The sequence below is a fragment of the Nipponia nippon genome, unplaced genomic scaffold (assembly GCF_047370975.1).
Source record: "Nipponia nippon isolate SJK-2023a ecotype South Korea unplaced genomic scaffold, ASM4737097v1 scaffold_65, whole genome shotgun sequence".
Taxonomy (NCBI): domain Eukaryota; kingdom Metazoa; phylum Chordata; class Aves; order Pelecaniformes; family Threskiornithidae; genus Nipponia; species Nipponia nippon.
The window spans coordinates 76,577-101,733 of record NW_028262386.1 but is presented as its reverse complement, the minus strand read 5'-3'; the positions used below and the strand labels follow the sequence as shown (position 1 = coordinate 101,733).

Genomic DNA, 25,157 nt, shown 5'->3' with positions numbered 1-25,157 from the left:
GCACAAGCAGCTGCCAAGGGAGCTGCATCCAGCCAGGAGCGCTCCCCACTGGCTCCTCTGGCAACACAGCCCCGGTGCGTGCTCTCACCTGAAGAAAGAGACAACTTCCGTGTCTTATCAAAGGCTGTCAGCAGAGATGCGGCTGTCCATCAGCATGAGACCCACACGAAGGCATGGGGACAGCAAAGGCCCCTGGCCTGTCCCCACCACAGCATGCCTGCTCCAAAGCTTGGAGCCGCTTGTGGGAGAGGAGGCTGCTCTACCTTCCCCTGGCCTGCGGACATCAAACACCCACCCCCAGCTGTCAGGGCTGGGGCTGGCGACCCTGGGGGCAGCAGCAGGAACCGCTCTGACCCTGCTGCTGGGGCTGGCCCTGGGCTGAGCCCTCGGGCCCAGGGCGGGGGACTGGGCCATGGCGGGCCCGTGGGCAGGGAGGCCCCAGCCCGGCTGGGACTGACAGGCCGCCTCCGGCTCCGCTGATTGGCTCAGCCATGGCCAATGGGGCGGCTGTTGCCGGGCAGGCTCAGGCAGCCCAGGCCTCTCCTCCCAGAGCCGCCCTGCGCCCGCTGCCCCCCGCAGCGCAGCAGCTCCTCAGCCCGCCGGGACACGGGGCCTGAGGAGAGACGGCCTCCAGAAGGGCCATGGCGCCGGGAGCTGCTCTCTCAGCAGCGCAAGGTATGTGTGTGCACAGCTCTGCCGTCCCTCGGTCTGCTCGGGGGGTCTGAGCCTGCGCAGGGAGGGAGGGGAGGGAAAGGGGAAGAAGGGCAGGGAAGAGGAAGGAAGGGGAGCTGCCCTGGATTTGCTCGGATTGGCAAGTCTTTCCGAAATTGTGGGTCTGTCTGTGCTCCAGCCACAGCCCTGGGCAGGAGGAGCTGCGTGACGGGAGCCGCTGGCCTCGGCCAGGCCGGCAGCTGGCAGGAGACGGGGCTCTGCCCCCGGTCCCACCTCCTGTGCTGAGCCCAGCGCCCAGGGCCTTCCTCAGGCCTTGCCTTCCCCCGGGCGGTGAGGAGGAGAGACGGCCTGCCCAGGGCATCCTCCTGCGGCCAGAAGGGAGGACAGAGCCCTGTCACTTTCCCCACAGGGGCTGACCACTGTCCTTGGCTTCTGTCCCCGGGGGTCCCCGGTGCTGGCAGGCCCCGCAGGGCTTCAGGGCCAAGCAAATGCCAGGGTGCCAGGGGCTCCTGCGGCTCAGGGCAGCTTTGGGCATCTCTGAAGCTGAGGTGTGGCTGCCCCTTTGCTTCTGCAGATGCAGTTGTTTTCTACCCCCTTAGTGGTCAAAACTGTTCCTCGTAGTGGCACGTGGACTGGACAGATGCCACATCCCTGTTAGCCTGGGAGGACTTCAGGGAAACGAGGAATTCCCAGTATGCACACAGGTAGGAGGACAGTGAAAAGGAGATGTGTCAAGGCTTTTCTGCTGTTTCACATCTGAACTCCGACACCTGTGTGCATCAAAGTCAGCTTTTTTTCCTCCAAGCTGTACAACTTCTTGCCAGTAAAAGCAAGGTGGGCTGAGTTGGTCTTTGGGATCACTTGGACCTTTCTTTTTCAGTTGTGTGCCTACACTTCTCCTTTTCTCCACCTTTTCTTTTTTCCTCTTTCTCCCCCAGTTGCATTCTCTGTTAAAGATAATTATGATTTGGCTTTCTGGACACATCATTGAGTAAGTAGATAGAGGAAATAGAGGCTGGTCTGTACCTTCAGAGCTGTAGGCTATAGACTAGATAGGTATGGGCTCCAGGGAGAATTACTATTTGCTAATTATCATTTCTTTCCCATATTCTGCAATAGGTAAGCATGGGGACAGCAGTGTAGTCCTCCTGCTGAGAAGTTGGGCTCAGTGTAGAATGACAAGAAGCCCACCCTGACTGATACGGTGGGAAACAAGACGGAAGAAGAGCATGGCCAAGAGAGCCATTAAGGTAGCGGCTGAAAGCCAATCACTCCTGCATGCAAAGGGGGAAAGGGTGGGTTGTAGAGCCAGAGGGCTCTGCTGCTAACACTGGCAACAGGGAAGCAGCAGGTCCTCTTCAGAGGAGGTGACACGCATCTGAGCCTTTCCAAAGGGCCTTGGTAATTGCTGTGAACTGGGGCCCTGTAACAATGATGGTAAGGTCATCAGCCTGCAGCTCTACGGCAGTTAAAACTCCCACTGAAACAGTTTGGATGGTGGATGCTGTTCTGTTTTGTTTTGGGTACTCACTTCATTGAGCTAGAATTATTTGTTTGCAATTAGGTGGCGGGGATCTTCTTGCACGGGTCTTCTCTTTCTGGAGCACGTCCTGACATCCTTTGTCATCCAGAGCTTTCCCCTCTGTTCCTGAGAGGAGTGGTGTCCACAATGAGGAATGACTCCGGTGAGTAAGGGCTTCACCAGCAGGCTTGGATTTTGGGAATGCCCAAAGGCGACGGATGTGGCTGGTGCTCATCCCTGAATGTTGGTGTACTGACAATCTAGAGTGAATGCTGGGGTGTTCCGTGATGGCACCCAGACTTAGCCAGGTGTTTTCTATGAGACACAGAACTTCAAAAGGACTTAAAAGTGTATAGTGCGACCACAAGAGAGCTTGGTGGTGGGTGGGAAGTGGAATGGACTGTGTCCTTCTATGGAGGCCATGGCAGTGGTCTCCTTGTACGTGCTGGCTTTAAGCTGGACAAGCATGCGTTATCTTCTCCGCACCCTTGACGTACTGTCATCCTTCTTCCTTTTGCCCTCCCTCCCTACCCGTCTGACTCCTAGGCTGACGGGTTGTATTATTTTCCTTAAGGATGACCCTGTGCACCATGGGTAGTTGAACTGTGTGGTGCCACAGAAAGGTAGCTCTTGATGGTATCTCTTTTCCTCAGCACAGGAAGGACATGGACCTGTTGGAGCGGGTCCAGAGGAGGTCCATAAAAATGATGAGAGGGCTGGAACACCTCTGCGATGAGGAAAGGCTGAAAGAGCCGGAGTTGTTCAGCCTGGAGAAGAGAAGGCTGCGGGGAGACCGTATTGCAGCCTTTCAATACTTAAAGGGGGCTTATAAGAAAGATGGGGACAGACTTTTTAGCAGGGACTAGTGATAGGACAAGGGGGAATGGTTCTAAACTAAAAGAGGGTAGATTCAGACTAGATCTAAGGAAGAAATTTTTTACAATGAGGGTGGTGAAACTGGAAAGGTTGCCCAGAGAGGTGGTAGATGCGCCATCCTTGGAAACATTCAAGGCCAGGCTGGATGGGGCTCTGAGCAACCTGCTCTAGTTGTAGATGTCCCTGCCGGTTGCAGGGGGGATGGACTAGATGGCCTTTAAAGGTCCCTTCCGTCCCAAAGCATTTTATCATTCTATGGCCCTGGGAATCCCTGGGAAATGAGGGAAATGTTGGAAATTGTTTCTCCCTCCTGGTGGGAGCACGCACCAGGGCTTTGTTGCCAGAGGAGCCAGTGCGGAGCGCTCTTGGTTGGATGCAGCTCCCTTGGCAGATGCTTGTGCCCCTCTCTCAGCCCCAAGGTCTGACACCTGCCTTTCCCCCACCCAAGCTGTGCTGCTGGCTCTTGGGAAATGGCTGCACAGAGGGCGGATGGTTTCACCACAACTGGGAAGTTCCAGTCAGCTCGTCAGAGGTGTTTTCTTGCAGTTACAGGTTTTAAAACAATCCAGGAAAGAAGTTTTCCAAGAAAACTTGACCAGGGAAAGTTCTGGGTTTAGCTCTGATTTCTTTCTGTGAGTGCTACATCTGTCCTCAGCCAGGCGCACAGTAGCTTTCGGACAAGGAGTGGGACTACTCCAGGGTGAAGTGAGCAGTGGGGATCCAAAGTCTGCTTTCTTTAAGGCAATCAGGTGGAAATGTGCAGTTGGAGCCTTCTTGGTCGCTTACCCTTTTGATTTCAGTGCCATCCTCTTGTCCGAATCCTGCAGTGTTTAAATGGAGAAAGCAGATCTTCCTCACCCACGCACGCACCTTCCCCCTGTTGTCCCAAAAGTGGGGTCATTCGCCCGGTGTGCAGATGCCAATTAACACAGAAAGCAGAGGTGTTTTATTTCAGGTCTGCGTAGAGGTGGGTGCTAGGTGGTAAATCCACAAAGCTAGCACACCTTCCTAAATAATTACAGCATATTTATATTACTACATGATTAGTATAATCCTGCCTAATTTTACACCGACTGGTTAGTGATTAACATCTCATACACTATTGGTTATATTAAAATTAGCCTCACTTGCTATGCAAATTAGTAGGCATGCTCCTTTCAGGTGTCGGGGGGCAAGTCTTTTCGGTCCTGAATTGAGTTGGTGGTCGCGATCTCCCCTCACCACATTTCCCTTTCACCCAGTTACTGCAGTTTTATCAGACCTCATGTTTGTCTGGCCACCATCCAGCCTTTGGTGCCAAGATGTTCCCTTTTATCAGTCCACTAGCTCTTCTTCAAGGGCATAGCCATGAGTTTTCCACGGTTCTTTAATAAAACAAATACTCTTCTATCTTTTAGCTCCCTTCCAAATTCCTTTCCCAGAACACAGGTGGTTCATAGTTTTCCTCAGTGGAAAATTTTCGCTTTCTGCAGGTGTCCTGGTTTCAGCTGGGATAGAGTTCATTTTCTTCTTAGTAGCTGGTGTAGTGCTGTGTTTTGGGTTTAGAATGAGAATAATGTTGATAACACACTGATGTTGTGGTTCTTGCTAAGTAGTGCTAAGTAGTGCTAAGCTGTTGCTAAATGGTTGCTAACTGCTCAAGGACGTTTCAGCTTTCCATGCTCTGCCAGGTGCCGGGGTGGGGGGGTGGGGGGGGGTGGGCTGGGAGGGAGCACAGCCAGAGGGGCTGACCCAGACTGGCCAAAGGGTCATTCCACACCATATGACGTCATCCTCAGTATGGGGGAAGAAAGAGGCGGGAAGAAAGAGGAAGGGGGGCAGACACATTTGGCGCAATGGTGTTTGTCTTCCCAAGTAACCATTACGCGTGATGGAGCCCTGCTTTCCTGGGGATGGCTGAACACCTGCCTGCTGATGGGAAGTAGCAAATTAATTCCTTGTTTTGCTTTGTTTGCGTGCGCAGCTTTTGCTTTACCTATATAACTGTTCTATTTTATTTTACTTCAGTTTTAAACTGTTCTTATCTCAGCCCACGAGTTTTCTCCCTTTTACCCTTCTGATTCTCTCCCCCATCCCACCAAGGGGGGAGTGAGCGAGTGGCTGCATGGTGCTGAGTTGCTGGCTGGGGTTAAACCACGACAGCAGGGTATCACCCCCAGCTCAAGGTGAACAGACAAAATCTGTGACGGTACCTTGTTTTATTAAACGTGTATCAGATATCCAGCGTCAGAGGAGTTGTGTACGGCGAATGGTTGCAGGTGCCTGGAGCTTGACCAGCATCACCTGGGAGGCAAAAAGGAGCAAAAGGTGACCACGAGGACTTGTTACCAGTTTGTCTGGGTCCCTGTTGCCCTGCACGCCCCGTGAGCCAAACGCCATTTCTGGGCAGTCACTCTGCGCCTCTCTCTGTCCCGTTTTGGTCAGGGCTGGGTGTGGGTGCAGTGGACGGTCAGCGTCCTGACCGAGCAGACTTGTCTTCAGCCATGGCCGTCTGTCAGAACAAGGGTGCCGATGGGCACTGGCTGTTCCCTGTAGCACGCTGCTGGTGTGTGCCTTGCAGCTTCCAGCTTGCTGCATCTATTCCTCTGGCCTGCTTATTGGAAACCTCCTGTATTAGCAGAGCATTTTAAATGTCCTGATGCTGTTACTCCTTGGCTTTTTTTTTCTCTTTTGGGGGAGAAATGTGAAGAAAAGGGAAAAATAGTTTTGGAATAGATAAAACACATGCCTCAGGTTTTCTGAGAACACTAAAACAAATGACTTGACCCGTCCCCTGTGCCCAAATTGTTGCCATTTTAAGGTCAGGATCTTTTAAAGATCCCTAGAAGGGCCTGAACTTCTTAGGAAAAAGTAGAAAATCTTTGGTCTCATGGGATCAGGGACTTAGCGAGTGTTTTCGGACACAAGTACCTCATGTGCCACTGCCAGTCATACTGGCTGACCCTGTGTTGTCCTGTCCCACAGGATGGTGTGTGTTTGTCTAAGGACAGGAGCTTTGGAGGGTTGTCAGGTGTAATTAGAGACTCAAAGCATGATTATTACTGCGGCAGTCTAAAGTTCTGAGGGAAACAAAGATTTGGCGGGGAGAGGGTACTTTTTATTAGTTGTTTGATTTGTTTACAATGCAGTGTTTGTGGGTCAGTGACAAGACGATCATGGCAGTGGTGGCTGGGATTCTGTAATTCTCTTTTGTTCTGGAGCTGAAGCCCAAATCGCCCTCTAACAGTCTTAGTCGGACTACTGAATCTGGCAGTACACAGTTTCTTTTCTTAAAACTGAAGATAATTAAGTTAGGGGGCGAGCCTGTTTGGAATTTTAGGAGTTTGGGGGCAGAGGCCAGCTGGGAGCTGGGGTGCTTGGGGGAGGGGGCTGTTTCTGCCCCATGCCCTGGGCCTGGCACTCCCAGCTGGGAAGGGGCTTTCCACACTCCTGCTGGAGGGAGCCAAATGTGGGACCTGTGGCCGAGCTGGGGGACAAGGAGCACACCCGGACCAGGCTCAGGACCTGTGGCAAACCTGCCTCAAATCAGCTTTTCCCAGCTGGAAACTGCCCAGGAGTAACTGTGAGTGTTGCTGTCCTCCTTCAGGAAGCATGGCCCGCCCCAAGCACAGCCAGAGCTACGCCTGTGCCAGGAGAAGACTTCAAGCAGAGCCGGGGCTGATGGTGACAGGTCCCAGCAGCTGTCCAGCTCAGGAAGATGCAGGTAAGATGCGACAGAGGTGACCCTGACTGACTGTCACTTCTCTTGCAGGAGCAGGATTTCACAGCAGAAGGGAGGCAGGACGAAATGCCCTTTGAGGTCAAAAGTCCATCAGACAGCTGGCGCAGTCACGATGAGAGCACAGGCAGAAGAGAAGAAGATGCAGGTAAACTGGCTGGGACAATGCTTCTGAGGTAACATCTGCGACACAAACACGGAGACAGACAGAGGCATTGGGAGGTGGTGGAGTGGGTGAGGAAGGCGCCTGAGAGAGAGGAGAGCACAGGGAGATGAAAGATAGAGATGGAGGGGAAAAAGCTGGGATGTTGGAAGTGAGGACGCTCCTGCTGTGCAGGTGCTTGTGAGGTCCCTGGTGCCTGAGGAGCTGATAGGGCAGGAGCAGGCAGGTGTGAGCAGCCATTAAACGCGAGTGGTTGGAAGGAGAAGTGACCTGGCAGAAGAACATTCCTGCGAGCCCGGGAGCTGAGCCTAGCGACCAGCAGCATCCTTGAAACGTGCAGCTGGCTGCTTTGAAGCACAGCTAAGTACTGAGAATCCAGACAGCTCCAGATGACCTGTGAAGTGAGACTCTGTCTGTCAGGTTATTGCTCCCCCTTTGGGCTGGCTTTTGGAGTTGGTTAGGTTTATCTGCCCGCCTCTGGGAGGGCTGGGTCCCCTCTGGGATCGGTTTGTCCTCCCCTCTGGGATGCTTTGGCCCTTTCTGAAATCTGTCTATCTCACTTTATACCGGTATTCTGTCTCCATATAAGGAATCTATCGTCAGTATATCTGCTGCTATTTTGAGGATAAGTTCCCTCCCTAATGATAAGTTTGTAGTAACCTGCAGTAGTATGCACCTATTTGGTTGCTGCTGTTCTGTTGCTGATTGCTAAAAGACTGGTCGTTGCTATAGGATTGATGGCTGCCCTTATTGACTGCTGCCATCCTCTTGGTTGCTACTGTGTCCTTGATTCCTGATAGTGTTTTGTCCTGCTGTGGAGGGAGCTGAAGTCCTGGGTAGCAGCCCCAGACTGCACCAGAGTAGAGACGCAAAGAGTATGGTGTATGTTGGAGGCAAGTCCATGCCGGAGAGCTCTCTGGAACTCCTCCCAGGAATTTCCCAGAGTCTTTTGGTTTCCCCTTGAGGCAAGAGAATTCCCAGATAGCAGCCTCAGAATCTTCTAAGGTAGCTACCCAAAGATCATTCTGTATGTTGGGGGCCGGTGCATTCCTGTTTCTGCGTCAGGACTTTTCCCATCCGTCTGCCGGAGTGTTTCCATTTTCCTTAGAGACAGCTCAAGTCCCTGGTAGCAGCACCGCAATTTTCCTAGATAGTTAGCTGAAGACTTTTCTTGGTGTTGCAGGCAGGTCCATGCCTGGTAGGTCCTCAGGAATCCTCAGAGGCATCTCCAGAATGTTTGGGCTCCCCTGGAGACAGCTGAATTTCACAGGCAGCAGCCCAGACTCCTCCAAGGAATCCACCTGAGGAGTTTTACCAATGTTGGAGGCATGTCCATGCTCAGTACCTTGCTGGTAGTCCTCCCAGGCAGCATGGGAGTGTTTTGTGTGGTCGGTGCCCATCCTCATTCAAGTTCTTCTGCACTGTACAGAAATGAGGGACTGCTAGGCCCGTATTCCTGCTGCTCCTTTCTGTGGCTTTCCTTTGCCACACTGCAAGGGATGACTTTTCAAGCTAAACTGAAGAACACATCAGCCTGCTCCTGGCTACACATGCGCATTGTGTTAATGCTTGTGAGCATCGGCTCTGAAAGAGATACAGCAAAATAGCATCAAATAGCATAAAATAAGATAAAATAACATAAAATAAAAAACATAAACCAATGAAACATAAAATAACATAAACCAACATAAAATAAAATAGTAAAAAATAACCCTAAAGAAAATATAATAAAATAAAATACAGTAACATGTAGGAGGTTCCTGGAGCGTGTGGAAGATAATTTCCTGACGCAGCTGGTAAGCGAGCCAACCAAGGGAGGTGCCCGCTGGACCTGCTGTATACAAACAGAGAAGGCCTGGTGGGTGATGTGGTAGTCGGAGGCTGTCTTGGGCTCAGCGACCATGAAATGCTAGAGTTTTCAATTCTTGGAGAAGTAAGGAAGGGGGTCAGCAGAACCACTACCCTGAACTTTAGAAGGGCAGACTTTGGATTGTTTAGGAGTCTGGTTAACGGAGTCCCCTGGGAGGCAGTCCTGAAGGACAAAGGAGTCCAGGAAGGCTGGATGTTATTCAAGAAGGAAGTCTCAAAGGCGCAGGAGCAGGCCGTCCCCATGTGCTGTAAGTCGAGCAGGCAGGGGAGAAGACCGGCCTGGCTGAACAGAGAGCTTTGGCTGGAACTCAGGAAAAAAAGGAGAGCTTACCGCCTTTGGAAACAGGGGCAGGTGACTCAGGAGAACTACAGGGATGTTGTGAGGTTATGCAGGGAGAAGATTAGAAAGGCAAAGGCCCAGCTAGAACTTAAACTGGCCACCTCCGTCAAAGATAACAAAAAATGTTTTTACAAATACATCAGCGACAAAAGGAGGGCCAGGGAGAAGCTCCCTCCTTTGTTAGATGTGGAGGGAAACATTGCCATGAAGGATGAAGAGAAGGCTGAGGTACTTAATGCCTCGTTGAGTTGGAAGGGACCTCCATTGATCACCAGCTGCCTGACCACTTCAGGGCTGACCAAAAGTTAAAGCATGGCATTAAGGGCATTGTCCAATTGCCTCTTAAATACTGACAGGCAGGAGGTATCGACCACCTCTCCAGGAAGCCTGTTCCAGGGTTTAACCACCCTCTCGGTAAAGAAATGTTTCCTCATGTCAAGTCTGAACTTCCCCTGACTCACGCAGGTTTGAGCCAGTGCCACACGTCCTGGCACTGGGTACCAGGGAGAAGAGATCAGCACCTCCCGCTCCACTTCCCCTCCTCAGGAAGCTGTCGAGAGCCGTGAGGTCGCCCCTCACCCTCCTTCTCTCCAAAATAGATAAGCCCAGTGTCCTCTGCCGCTCCTCATAGGACACACCTTCCAGCGACTTCCTCAGCTTTGCTGCCCTTCTCGGCACGCATTCACGTACTTTGACATCCTTTTGAAATGGTGAGGCCCAGAACCGCACACAATCCTCACTTCCGTATCATCCCCAGACTTCCTAAGGGCGCATTCAACTCCTGCATCCAGATCATTGAGAAAAGGATTGAACAGAACTGGCCCTAGAATTGAGCCCGGAGGAGCACCGCTGGTGACTGGTTGCCAGCCAGATGGAGCCCCATTCACTGCAACCCTTTGAGCCCTGCCGTTCAGCCAGTTCTTCACCCAGCGCACCGTCTACCTGCTCATCTCACAGCTGGGTGACTTGTCCAGAAGGATGCTGTGAGGGACAGTGCCAAAAGCCTTACTAAAACCCAGAAAAACTGCATCCACCGCCATCCCTTCACCCACTAGGCGGGTGACCTTATCGTAGAAGGATATCAAATTAGTTAGACAGGGCTTGCCCTTTGTGAACCCGTCTTGACTGTGCCTGATGATTGCATTGTTCTTTACAAGTCTTTCAGTGGCACCCAGCATGATCTTCTCCATCATTCTTCCAGGTCCTGAGGTTAAAGATAGTTGCTATCTAAGGTGCTACTGTGTTGATACTGCTTAATTTTATCCAAGGAATTTTTACAAAATAATCCTAAAGATGGTTCTAATCTCAGGGTGGGATGTGGAGGCTTTATGCACCGTAGTAGCACAAGATTGTAAGTGGAGCACCATTGCCCATCCAGAGCAAAGCCGAATTACGTCTCTTGGGATGAAAATGAGCAAATGTCCACCTTGTTCCCAACTTTAAGGTATTTTAAATTCCAGAACGGAGAATATTTGTGTGCACATCTAAAGGCACATGCCTGCTCTGGGAATTCATGATGAAAAGAAGGTGGTGGTAATTTTTTTTTTTCCCCTCCTCACCCATTCAATCATTTCTAGATTAAATGCTGTCAATCAGAAATGGTCTCTTTCTGCTAAAGCCTCTGCTGTGTACTGCGGCAAGTCATGCACTGAGCGAGCCACTGCCTTTTCTTTTTCAATCATCTTCTTCATTGGGCTGCAGGTTTCTCTTGGGCCTGAGATCCAAGACTCAGAATTGGTTTAACTTGTTAGGGCTCTTTCATTGTGGGTGTTTTTACAGACTGAAAGACAACCTTGGTTATGCTTCTCGTTATTTTTAGTTTTACTTTGAGTATCAGCTAAACTGCTCCTAATGAAGCAGAACTATAAGCTTGCTTGATGCTTAGTAAAAGATGTATTCTTTTTATTTTTTTTTCTGCAGTGGTTTGATATTTTGTGATGGTGTATGTAGAGGCAGCTGTTCACAGAGACAACATGTATATTGAAGCAAATGGATGTTCTGCATGAGCATTTTTCGTACCGCACGACTGCTTTTCGGGCTTAACTTGTGAAATTGTTTCTCATCACATTTCTAGCTGATGGGAGGAGAGCAAGGACGAGAAGTCTCACAGGAGCACGCTTCTCCTGCAAGTCACAGCTCAGCTTTTCACACTCAGGTAGGTCTAGGTATAGAGATGTGTGTGCTTGTGTGTATGTGTGTATTATTTTTTCCTGGTTGTTTCTAAGAGGTGATTATGGTCGTTTTGTAGCAGGAATGGGCAGAAGCAGTAGCATTTTCTGCTGTTTTCAATGTGAATAATGGTGTTTTGCCTAAAAGAACAGTTTGTTCAGACAGGTTGTTGTGGTTTAACCCCAGCCAGAAACTAAGCACCACCCAGCCGCTCGCTCACTCCCCCCACCCCAGTGGGATGGGGGAGAGAACTGGAAGGGTGAAAGTCAGAAAACTCATGGGTTGAGATAAGAACAGTTTAATAATTGAAGTAAAATGAAGTAGAATAGGAGGAGGAGGAGCAATAATAACAATAACAATAACAATAACAATAACAATAACAATAACAATAACAATAACAATAACAATAACAATAATAATATACAATAATAATATAGAAAGCAAGTGATACACGATACAGTTGCTCACCAGCCACCGACCGATGCCCAGCCTGTTCCCGAGCAGCGATCACTGCCCCCTGGCCAACTCCCCCCCAGTTTACATACTGAGCATGACATCATATGGTATGGAACAGCCCTTTGGCCAGTCTGGGTCAGCTGTCGTGGCTGTGCCCCCTCCCAGCTTCTTGTGCACCGGGCAGAGTGTGGGAAGCTAAAAAGTCCTTGACTGGTGTAATCACTACTTAGCAACATCCAAAACATCAGTGTGTTATCAACATTATTCTCCTCCTAAATCCAAAACACAGCACTCTACCAGCTACTGGGAAGAAAAAATCAACTCTATCCCAGCCCAAACCAGGACAGTATCCACCCCTTATTCCATACCATATACGTCATGCCCAGGTCTTACGCTTTCGAATACATTCCAATTAATCACTACCACTTTTACACACACACACACACAGAGAGAGACATAATTTCCTTAGTCTATAGGCTATCCCTCTAAAATGTTTGTTGAGTTGATTTAGTCCATGACTTTGGGCTCCATCTGTCATAACAGTCTTTCAGGGCAGGAGAGATGGTGTGTGGTGTTGGATTGTTGCATGCTGAAGCCAGTTCTGGTTCCATCACCACTGCACTTTGCTCGGTTTCCTCAAAGTTCATTCTTCATTAATCTGGGTGATTCTTACTGTATACTGTTGATATGGCACATAGTAATCATTGAAGTGATGACATCCGGTATTATATAGCAACTACCATTCTACAATTCAGTTCATTGGCTATTTTCACCCCAAATCAAATCCCCTTGAGGTATATATCAGAATTCCCCATCCTCCCGCATCACCTACCAAGTGCACCCAGGTCCTTGAGCAAAAGCAATCCCACGGATGGGTTTACCTCTGCCTGAGGCAGGAGTAACCTAGACTGTCTTCCCCGTCATATTTTTTAGGTGCGCTACAGGGACTTTATCCCCCTCTACAGTACGTCAAAGTCTTGACTGGGCAGGGCCAGCTCGATTGGCAGATCCCCTAGTGTTGACTAACCAGGTGGCCTTTGCTAAATGTGTATCCCAATGTTTGAATGTTCCACCGCCCATTGCTTTTAGTGTAGTCTTTAACAGTCCATTGTACGTTCGATTTTCCCATTAAGTACCTCTGCCTTCTCGTCCTTTGTGGCCGGGTTACCTTCTGCATCCAACAAAGGAGGGAGATTCTCCTTAGTCCTCCTTTTGTCACTAACATATTTATTAAAACTTTTTTTGTTGTCTTTAACGGCGGTGGCCAGTTTAAGTTCCAGCTGCGCCTTCGCCTTTCTGATCTTCTCCCTGCATATCCTCACAACATCTTTGTAGTCCCCCTGAGTCGCCTCCCCTTCTTCCAAAGGCGGTAGGCTCTCCTTTTTTTTCTGAGTTCCAGCCAAAGCTCTCCGTCCAGCCAGGCCGGTCTTCTCCCCCGCCTGCTCGACTTGCGGCACACGGGGACGGCCTGCTCCTGCGCCTTTAAGATTTCCTCCTTGAATAACGTCCAGCCTTCCTGGACTCCGTTGCCCTTCAGGACTGCTTCCCAAGGGACTCTGTTAACCAGACTCCCGAACAGCCCAAAGTCTGCCCTTCTAAAGTTCAGGGTAGCGGTCTTGCTGACCCCCTTCCTTACTTCTCCAGGAATTGAAAACTCTATCATTTCATGGTCGCTGAGCCCAAGACAGCCTCCGACCACCACGTCGCCCACCAGGCCCTCTCTGTTCGTGAACAGCAGGTCCACCGGGCACCTCCCTTGGTTGGCTCGCTTACCAGCTGCGTCAGGCAGTTATCTCCCACACACTCCAGGAACCTCCGAGACTGCTTCCTCTCTGCTGTCTTGTATTTCCAGCAGATATCTGGTAAGTTGAAGCCTCCCACGAGAACAACGGCTCGGGATTGCGAGACTTCAGCCAACCGCTTGTAGACTACTTCATCTGGTTCCGCGTCCTGGTTAGGTGGTCTGTAAGAGACTCCCACCACGATATCTGCCTTGTTAGCCTTCCCCCTGATCTTTACCCATAAGCACTCAACCTTATCATTACTGTCGTTAAGCTCTAGACAGTCAAAACACTCCCTAACATACAGGGCTACCCCTCCCCCTCTCTTTCCTAGCCTGTCCCTTCTCAAGAGCTTGTAGCCATCCATTGCAGCACTCCAGTTATGTGAGTCATCCCACCACGTTTCTGTGATGGCGACCACATCATAGTTTTCCTGCCGCACAGTGGCTTCCAGCTCCTCCTGTTTATTGCCCATGCTGCGTGCATTGGTGTAAATGCACTTCAGTTGTGCTATCGATCTCTTCACCAACACAGGTGTGCCACCCCTAGGCTCATCCCAAGCAAGCCAGGTTTTATCCCCTTCCCCCTTCGCATCTAGTTTAAAGCCCTCTCAACTACGCCGTGTCAACTGTGTTGCCGTTCCTGTCAATCTGTGTGGCCGTTCACGTTAATTGTGTAAGTCTGTGTGTGCGTTTGTGTATCTGGCTCTTTGGAATGCAGCAGAAGTCTCTTGAACACACACGGCAACAGCAGCAGCCACATCCGTCAGGCTGGGATAGGACAAGCCTCCTGGCTGAGAGAGTCCACCCGATTCAGCTCTAGCGGACCTGTTGTGCTTTAACCCCAGCCAGCAACTAAGCACCACCCAGCCGCTCACTCGTTCCCCCCTCACTGGGATGGGGGAGAGAATCGGAAGAGTAAAAGCGAGAAAACTCATGGGTTGAGATAAAGACAGTTTAAGAGGTAAAGCAAAAGCTGCGCACGCAAGCAAAGCAAAGCAAGGAATTCATTCACTGCTTCCCATCGGCAGGCAGGTGTTCAGCCATCCCCAGGAAAGCAAGGCTCCATCACGTGTAACGGTTACTTGGGAAGACAGACACCATCACTGCAAACGTCCCTCCTTCCTTCTTCTTCCCCCAGTTTATATACTGAGCATGACGCCATACGGTATGGAATAGCCCTTTGGCCAGTCTGGGTCAGCCCCCCTGGCTGTGCTCCCTCCCAGCTTCTCATGCATCCGGCAGAGCAGGGGAAGCTGAAAAGTCCTTGACCAGTGTGAGCACCACTTAGCACCTATTTAGCACCAGCTTAGCACTACTTGACAAGAACCAACACATCAGTGTATCATCAACATTATTCTCATCCTAAATCCAAAACACAACACTATACCCGCTACTAAGAAGAAAATTAACTCTATCCCAGCCCAAACCAGGACACAGGGCCAGGGCCAGGCGAGCTGCAGGAGCAGGAGCAGGTATCTCCCAGTGCGGACGGGCCTGGAGGGAGGGACCTGCAGGCCTCACCACCCACGGGCCCCGCCATGGCCCAGTCCCCAGCCCTGGGTCTGAGTGCTCAGCCCAGGGCCAGCCCCACCAGCAGGGTCAGAGCGGTTCCTGCTGCTGCCCCCAGGGTCGCCAGCCCCAGCCCTGACAGCTGGAGGTCTGTGTTTCACGTCCGCAGGCCAGGGGAAGGTAGAGCGGCCTCCTGTCCAGCAGGCGGCTCCAGGCTTTGGAGCGGGCATGCTGTGGTGGGGACAGGCCAGGGGCCTTTGCTGTTCCCAGGCCTTCATGTGGGTCTGGTGCTCATGGACAGCCCCATCTCTGCTAACAGCCTTTGATAAATGGGGATTTCCAGACATGGAAGTTGTTTCTGCCCCCTGGTGGGAGCATGCACCAGGGCTTTGTTGCCAGAGAAGCCAGTGGGGAGCACTCCTGGTTGGATGCAGCTCCCTTGGCAGATGCTTGTGCCCCTCTCTCAGCCCCAAGGTCTGATACCTGCCTTTCCCCCCACCCAAGCTGTGCTGCCATCTTTCGGGAAATGGTGATCCAAGCATAGACCCACCATCGGTTGGTGACCTGAATCTCAGGTCTGAGGCAGAGCTGTCGTGGGGCGATGGGAGCCACCTCCCTCCGACTCGTCAGCTGACATTCATTGACAAGGTCACGCACTTGTCCTACCATCAGAGATTTCTTTATTCACTTTCTAGTTGTAGTTCAAAAGAACCGGGGCCTTGCTGGGGGGCTCCCAAAGGCAGCTGCCAGCTTTGGTGGCAGGACGCAGTTAAGGCTGTCCCTCTTCAGCAGGACCAGGATGAGGACGGCGATCTGCAGGAAGGCGAGGAACAGAAGAAGTCTCCTGTGGGACAGGAGAGGAGTCAGGCAGAGCAGGGGGCAAATTTCCCTCAGCTCTTTCCAAGCACCCTCTTTGAACACCGCCGTGGGACCTTGCAGCGTGAGGGGCACAACACTCCCCCAGTCAGGACTGGGGCGAGGGACCCGGCCATCTCTCTCGCCTCTGCTCTACGGCTCCTCAGTGGGCCCCAAAATCCCCCCCTACATGCCCCCCAAGTTTGGAAGAAAAGAAATACTGAAACATTTCATCCCCAAGAAGTCCAAAGCTGCCTAATACCCTTGGACCACTGGCACGGACAGCCCACTGCCTGTGGAAGAGCCCCGGCACCCCGCCCCCAACCCCCGCAGGGCAACTCACCTCAGCCAAGAAGTGATCCTGTGCCTCCTGGACACCCGCTGCTCCTCCTGCAGGCCAAGGCACAGCAGCGACATGTTGGGGTGTGCGAGGTTGCTGAGGTTTGGGGGCTCAGACCCCCTGCCTCATCCCCGCTGACATCAGTGCCCCCATGTCCCCCTGGCACAGCACAGACCCTTCCCTCCCCAACGCCCACAGCAGGCTTGTCTGTCCTACCAGCCGCACAGCCACCATCTCCTGCAGCAGCGACTCGCCTCTCTCCTCTGCCTGCGCCGTCTTCCCCCTGCTATGGACACCATGGGGTTCTGGGCTGTGAGAAGAGACCTCGGCCGGCATGGCACCATGCTGGGGGGCCAAGAGGGAGCCAGGGTGCTGCCCAGCCTCTGCTGGGGCTGGCACCAGGCGCCCCTGGCATCCCAGCACTGCACAGACCCACCCCCCACCCCTGTCCTCCCCACGCCTGCTGGAGCTGCTCAGAGTTATGCAGAGCTGCTTCCAGGAGTCCCAAATTGCTGAGAGAGGTTTTGAGCCACTCGGGAGCAGACCAAGGGCTCTCCAGAGCAGGCTGGAGGAGTGGACAGGAGCCAGAAAGATGTCTGCAAGTGGCAGAGGTCTGCCCGAAGCTGCTCAGCAGCCCCCACCCCGCTGCCCCACGTTTCCATCAGGGCCCCATTGCCACTCACAAAGCTGTTGGCTCTCGGAGGCGTTCCCGTCTCTCCTGGAGGCGCTGCAGCTTATTCCTGAGCAGCTGGACAAGCAAAGGGCCCGGTCAAGATTCCGTGCCATGCCTGCTCTGAGGGGGCTTCCCCCCACAACCACATTGAGCCCTCCTCCCCCCTGTCACCACTACCTTCTTGACCTTAACATGCTCCTGAACAGCTTCTGTCAGCTCTGACCACTGCTCCTTCTGCAAAGCAAGCGGGACACATTGCAGAGAGGCATGCTGGGAAAGGGCATGCCCAGTCAGTCCCCAGGGCCCGGGAGGTCAGGCCAGGGCCAGGGCAGCAGGCACCTGGGTGTCCTAGGGCTGACACCATTGCCCAGCAGCTCTGGCCACCCCCCGAGGGATTTAGGGATGCGGGTCACAGACCTTCATCAGCTCTTGCACTGCTGTGCCTCCCACTGCCTTTCCCTGGAAGAGGGCTGCCTGGGAGAGAAGAGGGAACAGGAATGTCTCCAGGAGGGGCAGGGGGTGGAGGATGACCCCCATGACACCGGCCAGAGCCCAACACCGCACTACCCAGCACCCCACCTCCAGCCCATGCCTGGGTTCCTGTTTCGCATGGCGTCCCCTGACACACAAGTGAGGCTCACTCATCCCACCCCCTTCCCCAAAGCCGTACTGCTGTGCCTGCAGACCCACAGCAGGCTCCTCTCTGCACCACAGCCACAGCCAAGAGCCCAGGGGATCTGCACAGGCCCAATCCCTCCGTCACAGACACCATATCCCGGAGGAAATCTTCCCCAGCCACACCACTGCCCGTGGCTGCTGGGGTGCATGGACCCACCACTGGCACCCCCCTCCCTGATCCGTTCAGGACGGGCCTCCTTTTCCCCTGTACCTTCTGTACCTTCTGTGCCTCTTCCAGGCTCGCGGCTGACTCCCAACTTGCCACTGGCACGTGCTCCTGTGGGAGAGGAGGGGAAGAAAAGGAGCCATCAGGGCAGCGGGACACTGCCACGACTGCATTCCCCTTGCCATTATCCCCTCCCAGCTCCCCTCGGGCACTGCCGTTGCCCTCGCATCCCCTCGCCTTCCCAGCCCTGCAGGCACCACGGGCAGACAGAGGGACCCCCAGGCCCAACGCTGCACGCAGTCCCCATCTGGAGCAACTGGCTCTAAGTGACCCTGCTTGAGCAGGGGCATTGCACAAGACAAGACGATCTCCAGAGGTCCCGTCCAACCTCAAGCACTCTCTGATTCTATGAACTCACCTTCGTCTGGGCCACCAGCCGCTCCAGCGGCTGGAGCTCCCGGCCATTGCTTTCCAAACACCGCGCCGCAGCACACTTCTGGGAAGAGGAGCCGGACACAGGCACTGAGCCCCTGCCACAGCCCCAGGGACTGCAGCTGGGGGAGGTGGGCAGAGGAGGGGACGCTGACCTCCATGGTGAGCTGCTCCACGGTTTCCTGCAGCTCCTGCTGCTTCTTCCCCTGTGTGGGGAAAGGAGGGCTCAGGGGCTCAGGTCTCGCAGCCCCAGCCCCCGGGGACAAGGGGAACGCTCCACACCTACCAGACGCCGCAGCACCTCCTTGTTCCTCTGTGACGCAGCAGAACACTGCGTCAGGCGCTCCTGCAGCATGCAGAGCTCTTGCTTCCCCACTTGTGCCTGCATGGCTGCACCTGCGCGTCGGGAGCCGGCAGGGTGTGGGGGCACGGCCGCAGGCACTATCTGGCACAGACACTTGTGGGGATGCTGCCCTACCCTGACACACGAGCGTACAGGGACACGCGGGTGGGCTCAGGGGAACGCACCCCCACACGACTGTGCACAGGCACACAACCCCGCTCACCTGCAGCTGTGCCCAGCAGGTGCCGGCACAGGTACAGCCCTACGCCCGCGGGCACAGCCACGCACCGCCTTGTGCTCTGCAAACACAGGCGCACCCACGCTCTCTCACGCAAAGGAAGGCCACGCACGTGCACAGTCAGGGATGCCCAGAGCTGGCACGGGAGCCTCCCCCCAGCGTAGGGCACCGTCCGCCGTCTGCACTCATGCGCCTGCGCCCCCTCCCCCTCACCAGCGGTCCTGTGCACTCACACGCACTAGTTCTGTGCCGAGCTTGGCCCGCGCCAGCTGGGTGCTGAGCACGTGGCAGGATATGGTGGGGGGCACCAGGGACCGCTGAGGAGAGAAGCAGCTTCCTCTGCCCTGCTTTGCCAGGTGCCCGCGGGGCCCCTCTGCACGGCGGACACAGCACAGGTCGTTGGCGAGTACTCTCCAGACTCCTGCCCAGCACCACTGAGGTTCTCCTCCAGGTGCTGCCCTGCCTCTGGGAGCAGCCCCCTTTGTACCCACCGGGGTGCCCATGTCACAAGGCCAGAGTGACATCACGGTTACACGGCCACCACTGCCCACTGTGACGTGGCAATCACCTCACTGGGGCTGGCGCCAAGCTGGCCGTGGGGCCCAGCCATGGCCGGGGGGAAACAGGGCATCACTCTCAGCATCCACTCTTAGCACATGGGCGGGAGTACCATTTTCTGAGTTATCACCTGCAGAAAGGACTCAACGTTTATCTGCCCTGACCCTTCTTCACTGACTTCCCAGATAATTCTCTTCATCTCCTCTTCCCACAATTCACAGCCCAGAGCCCTTACGGTTATCTACAGTGACAGAAATACTCTGGGGATGAAGGGAGGGAGGGCAGGTGAGGCCAGCACGCGCAGGGACCTGGCTTGCCACAGTGTGGTGGTGCATCTCCCCCGCCCCCCCTTCCTGGACTGCTTTACCATCTCAGAAACTCCCATCAAACTTGGCATTTGTGCAGCGAGTTTGGCCGTTCAGCATCCCTTGGCCTTATTAGAAACTCTTGCATGGCTAAGGTGGGAGTAGCACTGTCTGTACCAGGGATAATCAGTCGCCTCCTGACATCCTGGGAACATATTTTATCCGGGTCGTAACTCAGGTGGATTAGTGCGGGTGGATCTGTACCAGCGCCACTGGAATTTTTCAGAACTCCAGTAATTAATGACCCGGATTGTGACAATAGGATGGAAATTTACTGATGCCTAAAGCCAATCCTTTCACAACCCTATAAACAGCAGGACCATGTGAGACCCTTGGAGCTCTCCTGGACCGCAGTGGGCTGCGCCAGCATCTCCCTCCGAGTGGGACGCCCCTCAGAGCTGCAAGCGGTTAAGTTTGCACACAGAGGCCCGACAACAGGACCTGGGTTGATCTCCGGCGCCTTTCACTCCTCGAGACTCAGCCTTCGCCCGCTGAGTTAGTCATTTGATGTGAGTATTTCACTGAACTCGAGGCGAATTTTCACTAGGTACCTTTATATATGCCTATTGTGCGTCTTTCACTAAATTCGCGACAAATTACTAGGCCTGTCGTATCTGTGTGTATCGATACAAATACTGTAGTAAACCCTATTTAATCGCCTTCTAGATGATAAATTAACCAATGATTAGCCAATAAATTAAACGCTGCCTCAGTGACTCAGGCAGTTGCACCCTGGGGTGACACAGATGCCAAGAGTCCAACTGCCAGCAGCCCTTGCCCCTCCCTGATGCCCAGCCCACCCCTGTGGTGTCAGCACGCCCTTCCCCGCAGCACTGGTCACGTTTGAAATCTGTACCTTGGCCACGCTCTCCGTCTGGTCACTCATGCGGAAGGACGGTGGGAGCAGGCTTTTCCGCACGTTCTCCTTCATCTGCTGCTGGTCGTTCCCCACCACCATCCGTATCGTGTCTTTGAAGAGGCAGATGGAGAGCTCTCACAGCTGGCTGCACTCCTGGTAGGGAGAAGAACAGGACTTCAGCAACAGCCGCTCCCTAAGCAAGGGCGTTAGTGGGGCTGATGTGAGGGGAGATGCTTTGGAGGGAGGCTCTGCACACAGGAGCCATGGGCCAGATCTGCAGCTGTGGCTGAATGGCCCCGGGCCCAGGAAAGGCCACGCAAGAGGTTTCCACCAGGCCGTGCCTGTGCCAGCCCCCAGCATTCACCACCAGACGCACCAGCACGGAGCTCCCCAGGGACAGGCCGAGGAGGAGACCGGGCTGGCCCTCAGCAATGCCTCCGGGGCACACATCACCGCCTCAGCCTCAGCCCCCTGCCATGGTGCCCAGGGACAACGTCTGGTCCTGCCTGGCAGCGCGGTTGGGGGAGGCCTCACGGAGGCAGCAGCTCTGTGAGCAGCTCTTGGCATGCAGGTGCTTTGCAGCGCTCCCCGCACCGTGTGGCTCCTGGTCCCCACTGGCAGCTCAGGGCAAGGGCACCAGGGCCAGACGGCCCGTCCTGGGGGCAGCTCTGCCCGTGGAGGGCCGCTTGGCATCCCTGTGCCCTGTGCCTTGCCGCACACCACATGGTCAGCTCTACCGGCTCCTCCTGTCCTCTGAGCATCGGCAGCCTCTTGCTCTCACGCCTCTGAGGAGCGATCCAACAGCAAGAGCGGGCACAAAGGAGGCATGACACGCAAGTGGTGACGAGTGTCTCCTGCCCCCCAACCTTGCAGCCTGTTCAGCATGTGCAAAGGCCATGTCTCTGCCCCTGACCCAGCCCTTGCCCTGCCCCAGGTTTCCAGTCTGCAGAGCAGGGCAGGGGGATGCAGGCAGGGGGGAAGCAGAGAGCTGCCTGGGCAGGCAGGGGCTGCCTGGGCTTCGTGTTTGTGCACCGGGGCCCAAGCAGCATGAGGTGGCCCTGCATGGCTGGCGCAGGGGAACCTGCTGCTGGGCGGGTCCCTGCTGGCCCTAAGGGGCTCTGGCCCTGTGTCCTGGAGGAGGTGACTGTTTGGGGGCAGATGGGAGGGGAGAGGGCTGTGCCTGTTTTCCTGGATAGGCAGGCACGGCCCCGAGGGCGAGCAAGGACTGCTCTGGTCACTCACAGCCAAGTGATGGATGCAGGCATCCTCTGTGCTGGAGCTGAACACCCTGCGCAGCCGCTGGTCCTGGAGCTGGCTGAGCAGCTCCCTCAAGACCTTCTTCAAGGTGTGGGGCTGGGAAAGCATCACATCCCACATGGCCAGAGCAGCGCTGCAGGCCCAGAGCGCTCTGTCAGCAGGGCTGCCTTGGCCACCACACTGTGCCCGGGCCAGCCCCACAGGACCCAGGCTGTCCTGGCCCTTCCCGACTCCTCGCTTAGAGTGCCTGGGTCCCTGCTTGGGCAAAGAGGAGGGGGCTGAGATATTCTTCCCCGTGGGGCAGGGAGGAACCTCGTGGCAGGGCTCTGGGCTGGCTTGGCCAGCTTTCACTACTGCGGGCCTGGCCGATCCGCCAGGGCTGGAAAGCGGGGTGGGCTGGAGGGCCCTGCTCCTCGGGGATGTCCTGCGCTTTTCCGTGGCTCCGGCAGCCAGAAAGTCTCCAGGCCCCTCTCCCCACATGGCGCAAGCCCACGGCAGCTGTTGGGCTCAGTACCTGTCACATGATGGAGAGAGCTTCAACAGGCTCGTCACCACTTCCCTGGGGCACTGCTCCATCATCAGGAGAAGCAGCAAGTCCAGGTTCTGCCAGGCTGATGCCGTGCAGATGCACTCCGTGTTTTCACAGAGGCACCTCATGATGCCTGGCACCTGGAGGGCACACAGGTGAGGATGGTGCTGCCACTGGAATGTAGCCATTTCCTCAGCTGCCTCTCAACCTGCTGCTCTTCCCATCCTGCTCTGCTGGCTTCAGATGGCTTCAAGGTGCCTGAGGCACCTGCATTAGGGAGGGAGGCAGGGAGGAAGGAACAGTGCCTGAAAGGGCTCAAGGGCAGGGCAGGGCAGCCACAGGCCACTTACCTCTGTCAGCCAGGAGGCAGGTTCTCTCACAGCCACATCCAGGATGGGAGCTCAGACAGCTTCTCCTCGCTTTTGTCCCTCAGGTGCCGCACAGCAAGCCCTAGGCACAGAGCTGTGTCAGACCTCCCGCTCCCCAGCGTGCTCCCAGCAGCACAGCTCCCGCCTCTGCCCGTTTGCCTGCACACCCTCCTTCCCCTCAGCAGGGGGGAAAAGTTGGTGACAGTGGTTTTAGGATGTGCTCCACTGTACAGGCAGTTGGAGAGATCTTCATTCAAAGTCTAACTACAAGATACCCCTGTGATCCTTATCGTAAAAAACTTCTTCCTTATATCTAGTCTGAATCTACCCTCTTTTAGTTTAAAACCATTCCCCCTTGTCCTATCGCTACTGTCCCTGCTAAAGAGTCTCTCCCCGTCTTTCTTATAAGCCCCCTTTAAGTATTGAAAGGCTGCAATACGGTCTCCCCGCAGCCTTCTCTTCTCCAGGCTGAACAACCCCAGCTCTTTCAGCCTTTCCTCATAGCACAGGTGTTCCAGCCCTCTGATCATTTTTATATAAAAGCGTGCTGCATCTCCTGATGGAGACCTTATTCGCCCTATCTCCTCAAAGTGCTAACTCACACCACCAGTGAAAAGGCTGATCTTCTCATTATGCAGAAATGAATGAACACCTGCCCTGTTGTCTAGCTCTTCTCATAGTTGTGGGCATCTACAAGGAGGAAAAAGAGGGGTGCCTGCACTTCTTGACCCAAAATAGGGCCATATTCATTAGGAGCAGGTCCCTGCTAACAGAGCGAACAGCTGTTCCCTCTGCTGTTTGGGGCAAATGCAACCTTGAAGAGAGCAGCGATGGCAGATACCATGAGTATCCCGACTGGAAAGAATGGGTGCAGCGATGCCGGATTTCTGGAAAAGATCTTGCTTGGCTTGTGCGAGCCAGCCCAGCAGTTTCAACCAGCGGTTCTCCCCACGCAGCGCGGTGAGCTGAAACTCTTGCGTGCAATCCCAAGCTACCCTTGTCCCACACTGCCCAGGGGATAGTGCCAAGGGGCAGCAGGATACTGATGTTTGGGCCAGGGGTGCTGTGAAGGAAACCGCCCTGGAAAGGCAGGGATAGCTGCAGAGCAGGCAGCGGGGGACAGGGAAAGGGACGCAGTGCCCATAGGGAGACAGCTCCATCGCCCAGGCTGCTCTAAGCCCCGATGCCTCAGGACTCGACTGCCACCAGGCTTTCCCAAAGGAAAAAGCTGGGTGTCAGGCTGCTCCACGGGACTGCCCCCACTTCAGTGCTCCAGCGTGCGCAGTGCCCCGGGACCTGCTCCTCACCAATTCCACGCGTACTGCATTCCTCCGTGGGGCCTGCACTGCTGCCCCATGCGGGGCAGAGAAAGACTGTGGGAACTCTGGTGCAGAGAAATATTTCAGAAACTAAATCCCTGTGGCCCAGTGGATTTGAGAATCAAAATCCCCATGGCCCAGTGGATTTGAGAATCAAAATCCTCGTAGCCCAGTGGATTTGAGACTCAAAATCCCCGTGGACGAGTGGATTTGATATTAATGATCCCCGTGGCTCAGTGGATTTGAGACTCAAAATCCCCGTGGTCAAGTGCATTTGACGATTAAAATCCCCGTGGCCAAACGGATTTGAGGCTCAAAATCCCCGTGGCCAAGTGGATTTGAGACACAAAATCCACGTGGCTCAGTGCATTTGATAATTAAAATCCCCGTGGCCAAGTGGATTTCATAATCAAAATCCCCATGGCCAAGAGGATTTGATAATGAAAATCCCCGTGTCCAAGTGGATTTGAGACTCAAAATCCCCGTAGCCAAGTGGATTTGATAATTAAAATCCCTGTGGCCAAGTATATTTGACGCTCAAAATCAGCGTGGCCAAGAAGATTACAAAATTAAAATCCCCGTAGCCAAGTGGATTTGAGGCTCAAAATCCCGTTGGCCAAGTGGATTTTTTAATAAAAATGCCTATCGCCAAGTCGATTTGATAATTAAAATCCCCGTGGCCAAGTGGATTTGAGGCTCAAAATCCCCGTGGCCAAGTGGAGTTGAGATTCAAAATCCCCGTGGCTCAGTGGATTTGATAATTAAAATCCCCGTGGCCAAGTGGATTTGTGACTCAAAATCCCCATGGCCAAGTGGATTTGATAGTCAAAATCCCCGTGGCCCAGTGGAATTCATACTTAAAAACCCAGTGGCCAAGTGGACTTGAGACTCAAAATCCCCGTGGCCAAGTGGACTTCATAATTAAAATCCCCGTGGCCAAATGGATTTGAGGCCCAAAATCCCCGTGGCCAAGTGGATTTGATAATCAAAATCCCCGTGGCTCAGTGGATTTAATACTTAAAATCCACGAGCCCAAGTGGATTTTATAATTAAAATTCTCGTGGCCAAGTGGATTTGAGGCTCAAAATGCCCGTAGCCAT

At 54.0% G+C, this 25,157-nt stretch overlaps 1 protein-coding gene across 1 annotated transcript; it reads left to right on the top strand.

Moving 5' to 3' along the window:
- Positions 1-561: 561 nt before the first annotated feature.
- Positions 562-20,740, top strand: LOC148051161 (uncharacterized; the record flags this gene model as incomplete). The annotated part of the gene is made up of 8 exons (XM_087738322.1): positions 562-675; positions 1,792-1,922; positions 2,237-2,357; positions 6,822-6,936; positions 11,235-11,315; positions 13,430-13,647; positions 20,040-20,220; positions 20,557-20,740. Coding segments are annotated over exons 3-8 (788 nt in total), but the record flags the coding sequence as incomplete, so codon positions are not given.
- Between the last annotated feature and the right edge of the window lie 4,417 nt (positions 20,741-25,157).